We start from the raw sequence: 6,897 nt of genomic DNA on the forward strand, positions 1-6,897 counted from the left end.
AAGTCGGGGTATTGTTTGTAATTAATTAAATCAAAGATTAATTAAGGATCGTGGGTTTAGTTTTAGCAGAACTCGGGGGGTTTTGTCGCCTCTACTGACAAAATCTGATGCGCATCCATCGTTGTCGAGAGAGGATTAGTCGATGTGTCTGGGGTTTGATAAGATTGATTGGCTGGGTGTACAGAGCTTGGTGGGTGGGTGCGTGATCATTATTACAGAGCTCAATAAGCTGAAATTTGACAGCACTCAATCCGAATCTTAGGGTTGTCGCGTTGGATTGGTGGTTTTAGTCACTTTTCTCGAACGGAGCAGCTCTTCGGCTATGGCGACGGAATCCGGAGTCTCCCCGCATCGGAATCCTTCTCAAGTTAGTTCATTTCTTCCCTCGCTCGTCCATGCTTTGATTTTCCATGATTCCCCCCCTCCCAGCTTGTTCGCAACCCGAAATTCACTTGTGATTTTTTTTTTCTTTCTTTTTGGGGGTGAAGGGTATGTGTCCTGATTTTTCCTTTCAAATCGGAAAGATCAAATCTTGTTCATGTATTTGAATATGAGATCTCCGAATTACGCTCTTCTCCTCGTTATATTGTTTTGTTGATTCAACAGTTTTTCTTGAGGACACCCTTTTCAGCTTTCGTGGGCGAATCTGCCGAGGAACCTGATTCTGGCGTATCAGAGCTTTGGTGTTGTCTACGGAGACCTGAGCACATCTCCTCTCTATGTGTATTCAAGCACCTTCATCGGCAAGCTGCAGAAGCATAAGAACGAGGAGGCTGTCTTTGGTGCATTCTCTCTGATTTTCTGGACCCTTACCTTGATTCCCCTCCTCAAATACGTTCTCGTCTTACTAAGCGCTGATGATAGTGGAGAAGGTGCACTATGAGGAAAATCGAATGGAGACAACGTCTTCTTTTTTCTTTTCTTTGGTTTCAATACATATGGAATGACTGACGGGCTTTGCTGTTTTGCGTCCCAGGTGGCACGTTTGCTCTCTATTCGTTGCTTTGCAGGCATGCCAAGTTTAGCTTACTCCCTAACCAGCAAGCAGCCGATGAGGAGCTCTCTGCCTACAAGTATGGTCCATCCATGGACAGTGGAAATTCCTCTCCTTTTAAAATATTCCTGGAAAAGCATAAACGGCTGAGGACCGTGTTGCTTGTTGTGGTGCTTTTCGGTGCTTCTATGGTCATTGGAGACGGTGTTCTTACTCCAGCAATCTCAGGTTATGTGTCTTACACTCATTCGAGTTGCCATCACCTGTTTCTTGGAATTGAAATCACCACCATGCTGATGATTGAATCTTTTCATCAATCATTCATTCGTGTTTGTGTCCATCATTTACTGACGTATAGTGTAAACTTGAAACATCTCTTGGTTTGCTGCAGTGCTATCATCCATGTCAGGTCTCCAAGCCACAGAGAATAAATTGACCGATGGTATGTAATGTGCTTTTGTCAAGTTTTGATTAAATTTTGTCTATGTTCCTTTTTGTTACAAAATTTGACAATCTTCTCCCCAAACCACAACAGGGGAACTTCTGTTGCTTGCATGTGTCATATTGGTGGGACTGTTTGCTTTGCAACACTGTGGCACCCACAGGGTGGCATTTATGTTTGCACCCATTGTTATCATTTGGTTGGTTTCAATACTCTCCATCGGTTTATACAACATCATACATTGGAATCCAAGGATAATAGGTGCTATTTCCCCGCTTTACATCATCAAGTTCTTCCGAATAACTGGTCAAGATGGCTGGATTTCTCTCGGAGGGATTCTTCTCTCTGTCACAGGTAGTTTCGTATATATACATCAGCACATTGCTATTGCTATTTCTGTTCTGCTTTCCATCGCCGAGGTGCGGAGTCTTGTCGTGTCCTTCATTCTTGTTCTCTGAGCTTCATTATGATGCGGTCTTTTTAGCTGCCGATATAAGTTTATGCAGCTAACCCACTGATTATTTCTGTCCCCAGGTACTGAAGCTATGTTTGCTGACCTTGGTCATTTCTCTGCCTTGTCAATTAGAGTAAGTTGAGAGGAAACTGTCTTTATGTCTCTCACAGTATGTATAGCAGCATACTTTCTCTTCTTATATCCTTCTTAGGACACCTCCTGCCACATTGCTAGTTAGCATTATGCGATATCTTACCCTCTAACGTGTTGATGCTAGCTGTGCATCTCACTTTGTGACACTTTACTTCTTTTCCTTCTCTGCAGCTTGCTTTTGCTGTTGTGATCTACCCCTGTCTGGTAGTACAATACATGGGTCAGGCAGCTTTCCTGTCAAAAAACCTTGGATCTATCCCCAACAGTTTCTACGATTCAATCCCAGGTCTGTTTACATCGGCTGTTACATGAACTATATCATTAGCTCTTTCTCTGAGTTCTCACCTGTGTAATATGGTTCTGGTTTTGGATGCAGATCCTGTTTTCTGGCCTGTCTTTGTTATCGCTACACTTGCAGCTATTGTCGGGAGTCAGGCCGTGATAACTGCGACGTTCTCCATAATCAAACAGTGTCATGCCCTCGGATGTTTCCCACGTGTCAAAATCGTCCACACTTCAAAACATATGTATGGACAGATCTATATCCCAGAGATTAACTGGATCCTGATGATACTTACTCTTGCAATAGCTATAGGCTTTCAAGACACAACTCTCATTGGAAATGCCTACGGTAAACTTTTTTTTTCTTCTATTTGACACCTCTGTGTTTCATTACCATCTATTATCTCTCCTGCTTGCTCTAATTGTCTGATTGTGATTTTCTCATCTCTCAGGACTTGCTTGCATGACAGTGATGTTTATCACCACATTTCTCATGGCTCTGGTCATAGTCTTTGTTTGGCAAAAAAGCTGCCTTCTGGCTGCACTGTTCCTTGGAACTTTCTGGCTAGTCGAAGGTGTTTACCTCTCAGCCGCTTTCATGAAAGTCCCCCAGGGCGGATGGGTGCCTCTGGTGCTTGCGTTCATCTTTATGATCGTCATGTATGTCTGGCACTATGGGACTTGTAGGAAGTACAACTTTGATCTTCACAACAAAGTTTCGCTGAAATGGTTGCTCGGCCTAGGTCCTAGCCTTGGGATTGTCCGTGTACCCGGCATAGGCCTCATATATTCAGAACTCGCAACTGGAGTCCCTGCTATATTTTCTCACTTTGTCACCAATCTCCCCGCATTCCATAATGTTCTGGCTTTCGTCTGTGTGAAATCAGTCCCTGTTCCTCATGTTTCCCCAGAAGAACGCTTCCTCATTGGCCGTGTTTGCCCAAAGCCATACCGTATGTATAGGTGCATTGTAAGGTATGGGTACAAGGACATCCAGCGCGATGACGGGGACTTTGAGAATCAGCTGATACAGAGCATAGCAGAGTTCATCCAGATGGAAGCTGGCGACCAACAGGCTTCTGCTTCCGAGTCTCAATCCTATGATGGGAGAATGGCAGTGATAAGCATGCAGAATGATTGCCACCCGAGCCCAGTGCTATCGGTTTCAGAGGTAGAAGACTTTGATTTTGCTGAACCCACAATACAAAGCAGCAAATCCATTACTCTGCAGAGCCTGCGTTCAATGTACGAGGACGAGTATCCACAGGTGAGGAGGCGACGTGTGAGGTTCCAGGTAATGCCGAGTTCTGGAATGGACCCTTCTGTCAGGGAAGAGCTAACGGATCTGATACGTGCGAAAGAAGCTGGTGTTGCATATGTAATGGGTCATTCTTACGTGAAAGCCAGAAAGTCGTCGTCGTTCTTGAAAAAGCTCGCAGTTGATATCGGCTACTCTTTTCTCCGGAAGAACTGCAGGGGCCCCGCTGTAGCGCTTAACATCCCTCACATCAGTCTCATCGAAGTCGGAATGATATATTACGTTTAATCCCTGCTGTTATTATATGAACACATGATCTCAAAGAATAGGAATAATGTGAACAAGATGTACATGTGTTTTTTGTTGTTAAGTTTGCAATGATAAGGGAACAGGGTTCTGCATCCAGACCTCAGCTTCTGGACATGCAAATGTTTCAGATCTTTCGTCTTCTAGTAATTAGGGTTGATAGATATGAATGCTTTACCAAAATTGATTTGTTGAAGTCAATTACCAGCGGTGATACGGTAGGTTTGACTGGTGAACCGTATAAACCTGTCCCCAGAGCTGGCTACCAAACTCGGAGGAAGGGTAAGTACATAAGTTGATGTCATGTCTTAAAGCCAGGGAAGAGAAGAGAAAGGGAAGAGTGTTGTAAGAAAGAAAGATGAAGATGGAAGTGAAGTTATTGTCTTGTTTCTATGCAGTTGCGGTTTTGGTTATGGCGAAATCGGCGGTCCAGACAGCCGGTCAGACGGCTTCGTGCCTGAGACAGCTTGCTCCGTGCCTCGGTTACCTGAATGGAACAAAGGAAGTGCCCGAAATCTGCTGCGATCCGCTGAAATCGGTGATAAGGAAAGATCCAGAGTGCTTGTGCCGTATGATAAGCAACCGAGGGAGTTCTCAGGCGGAACGTGCCGGCATTGACGTGAACGAGGCTCAGATGCTGCCTGCGAGATGCGGAGAGCACGTGAACCCCCTCGCCTGCTTAACCGGTAACCCATCTTTGCCTCTCCATTTTCTTAATTTCCACGTCTTTTTTAGAAGCTTAATAGAATCTCTTTCTCAACCTCTGTGTGTGTATGCAGGAGCCAAAAGATCAAGAAATTCCGACCAAAGCTCCTCCAGTGCTGGCCTCTTTATGGGGTTTTACTGCATTATAGCAGCCGCTATTTCCTCATTTGTTCTTCAGATTTGTTGAATGCCATGGCTTATTATTACCATTCTTCTGTCAGAAAATTTGATGTTGGTTGATTTTACTGTTGCTGCTCTCCCTTTCTTGTCCTCCTCAGCTGCCATGGCTCCACTTCTCCAAAAAAAAAAAAAAAAAAAAATACCACGCTCATAGACTGAACATTAATGGCCAAAGCAAAGACAACCAACTTAGAGTTTCACTTTTAATCCGATCAATATGCCTTAATGCATTTGGGTAATGATGAGTAATTTTAAGATCGAGAGGCAAGGAGATGTGTATAGAGTCAGATTTTTTTTTTTTTTTTTTTTTTTGAAAAAATCTTTTATTGACTGACATTAACAAAAGCCTCCATTATAAGTGATAGAGAGATGGATGTGTATTTTGCGTTGACCAGATTGTTTCTGAGAGGCCATCGCATAGGGCAGAAAGCCTGGGTTTCTCACTCGCGTTCTGAGAGGGATAAAGATCCAAACTTTTCTTTTTTTGGGTTGGGTTGAAACCCCATGGGAGAGATGATGTACAAGCTCTTCGCTTCGGCGTCTCTGCTGAGCCTCGGAATCTACCATCTCATCTGCTGTTTCTGCCATTTGATCAAGAGTCCTCAGTCGTACTCCGCCAAGCCTTTCCACGGATTTTCCCGTCTCTCCTCCTCCCCCACCACCCATCACCGCCTCCATAACCTACCCTTCTTCCTCCTCATCCTCTCCCTTGTCTTCGCCTTCCTCCACCAAACCCTAGTTTCCTTCTACTCCGATCCTCTTGTCCAAGGAAGCACTCCCGTCCACCGATTCTCCTCCCTCAACTCCGCCGCCGTCTTCTTCCTCTTCCTCCTCCTCGCCCTCTTCCTCCTCCTCTCCGAGTCCTCCTCTTTCCTCCCTCTCCCCTCTGACATCTTCTTCGCCCCCGCCTCCGCCGCCTTCTTCCTCCACTACTCCGCCGCCTCCTCCGCTGCCTCCGTCCAGACATCGGATCTCCAGGCCCACTGCGACTCCCTCTCCGCCCGCATCTCCGCCCTCTGCTCCCTCCTATGCTTCCTCCTGGCCTGCCGGCCCAGACTGTTCGCGGCCGATGCCGCCCTCGCCTCCGCCATTTGCCTGCAGGGCCTGTGGCAGCTCCAGACCGGACTCTCCCTCTACGTCGAACTCTTCATTCCCCAGGGCTGCCACCGTCTGCTGGACGTTGAGGGCAGCGTGGAAGGGTCCACCAAGTGTGATCTGCAGGAGTCGAAGCTAAGGGCCGTCGCCATCTTGGATCTAATGTTTGCCCTTCACGCCGTGCTTGTCGTGGTCATCTTCTTTGTCACGTACGTGATCGTCTCCAAGGCCGTGGGGATACGGAGAATGGGTTCGTACGAGGCTTTGCCCACCAATTCTACAGATTCGAATCACATTCAGATGAAGGCTTTGACTGGCACCCAAGCCTGAGGTTTGCCTTTCAAGATTTAGCTTCTTTTTGTTTTTTGTTTTTTGGCTGTTCTACTGCTATATGCGCACTGTTCAAACTGCTGAGAGGGTGTCTGTGCTCTGTGCCATTTGTCACTCACTCCAGTTCATCAAAGTTTCTTGCTTTGCAAAAGGGTTTTCAACTTGCTGCCTAATAAGCACCGTCTCGGTTTTCCTGGTCCTGCTGTTTTGTTCATGTCTGGCCTTAAGGTTCTAAAGCTTGGGTCTTTAGACACGGAATGAAACGCCCTGGGCTGAGTAGGATCATTAAGTGAGAATGGGTTGGCCACTGAATCGGCTTCAAGGATTTCCCTTTTTGTCTCTGAATGGATTCTGCATCTTTCATAGAGGAGGTGTATAAATCCGATGGACGATGATGCTCCATAGATGTTTGGTTACTTCAACCGAAGCCTGCAATGGCGTAGGTTTTAGTTTTTTGAACTAAACAATGGGAAGAATGATCTTCACATGATGTTTTTTTTTTGGACTTCAATGGTGTTGGTCAAGTCGTGGTGGCAGGCGTCCATGGTTGCGTATATTATGGATGCCCCCGACTTCATAGAACCAGAGCCCCCCAAAACCCTTGTCCATAGCAATCCGGTTTTTCAGTTTACAAGGACAACAAAACTGTCCTTAGATCTGTTCAGAACCAAAGGGGTGCATTAATTATGTAGTAAGAA

The 6,897-nt window shown here is 45.8% G+C and overlaps 3 protein-coding genes across 3 annotated transcripts; all 3 read left to right on the top strand.

Moving 5' to 3' along the window:
- Window positions 1-70: 70 nt before the first annotated feature.
- On the top strand, window positions 71-3,988 carry LOC104822431 (potassium transporter 4). Its single transcript, XM_010553653.1, has 9 exons — window positions 71-367; window positions 632-872; window positions 977-1,222; window positions 1,386-1,436; window positions 1,530-1,790; window positions 1,971-2,023; window positions 2,215-2,329; window positions 2,420-2,674; window positions 2,778-3,988. The coding sequence occupies exons 1-9, from the start codon at window positions 323-325 to the stop codon at window positions 3,869-3,871; spliced, it is 2,361 nt and encodes a 786-aa protein (XP_010551955.1). The 5' UTR covers window positions 71-322; the 3' UTR covers window positions 3,872-3,988.
- LOC104822430 (lipid transfer-like protein VAS) lies at window positions 3,955-4,851 on the top strand. The gene is made up of 3 exons (XM_010553652.2): window positions 3,955-4,171; window positions 4,288-4,575; window positions 4,669-4,851. Exons 1-3 carry the CDS (start codon window positions 3,961-3,963, stop codon window positions 4,779-4,781), a joined length of 612 nt encoding a protein of 203 aa, XP_010551954.1. The 5' UTR covers window positions 3,955-3,960; the 3' UTR covers window positions 4,782-4,851.
- A 383-nt stretch (window positions 4,852-5,234) lies between these two features.
- On the top strand, window positions 5,235-6,360 carry LOC104822428. Its single transcript, XM_010553651.2, has one exon. It carries the CDS (start codon window positions 5,279-5,281, stop codon window positions 6,197-6,199), a length of 921 nt encoding a protein of 306 aa, XP_010551953.1. The 5' UTR covers window positions 5,235-5,278; the 3' UTR covers window positions 6,200-6,360.
- Window positions 6,361-6,897: the final 537 nt, after the last annotated feature.

The sequence above is a fragment of the Tarenaya hassleriana genome, unplaced genomic scaffold, assembly GCF_000463585.1.
Source record: "Tarenaya hassleriana unplaced genomic scaffold, ASM46358v1 Cleome36, whole genome shotgun sequence".
In the NCBI taxonomy this organism is placed as follows: Eukaryota; Viridiplantae; Streptophyta; class Magnoliopsida; order Brassicales; family Cleomaceae; genus Tarenaya; species Tarenaya hassleriana.

What these genes read in the sequence shown, in the direction of transcription:
- LOC104822431 (XM_010553653.1), top strand. Translation starts at nt 323, where the DNA reads ATGGCGACGGAATCCGGAGTCTCCCCGCATCGGAATCCTTCTCAA. An exon ending in CGCTGATGATAGTGGAGAAG is followed by an intron (nt 873 to 976) that starts GTGCACTATGAG and finishes TTTGCGTCCCAG; the next exon opens with GTGGCACGTTTGCTCTCTAT. An exon ending in TCTCATTGGAAATGCCTACG is followed by an intron (nt 2,675 to 2,777) that starts GTAAACTTTTTT and finishes CTCATCTCTCAG; the next exon opens with GACTTGCTTGCATGACAGTG.
- LOC104822430 (XM_010553652.2), top strand. Translation starts at nt 3,961, where the DNA reads ATGATAAGGGAACAGGGTTCTGCATCCAGACCTCAGCTTCTGGACATG. An exon ending in CTACCAAACTCGGAGGAAGG is followed by an intron (nt 4,172 to 4,287) that starts GTAAGTACATAA and finishes GTTTCTATGCAG; the next exon opens with TTGCGGTTTTGGTTATGGCG. An exon ending in CCCCCTCGCCTGCTTAACCG is followed by an intron (nt 4,576 to 4,668) that starts GTAACCCATCTT and finishes GTGTGTATGCAG; the next exon opens with GAGCCAAAAGATCAAGAAAT.
- LOC104822428 (XM_010553651.2), top strand. Translation starts at nt 5,279, where the DNA reads ATGGGAGAGATGATGTACAAGCTCTTCGCTTCGGCGTCTCTGCTGAGC.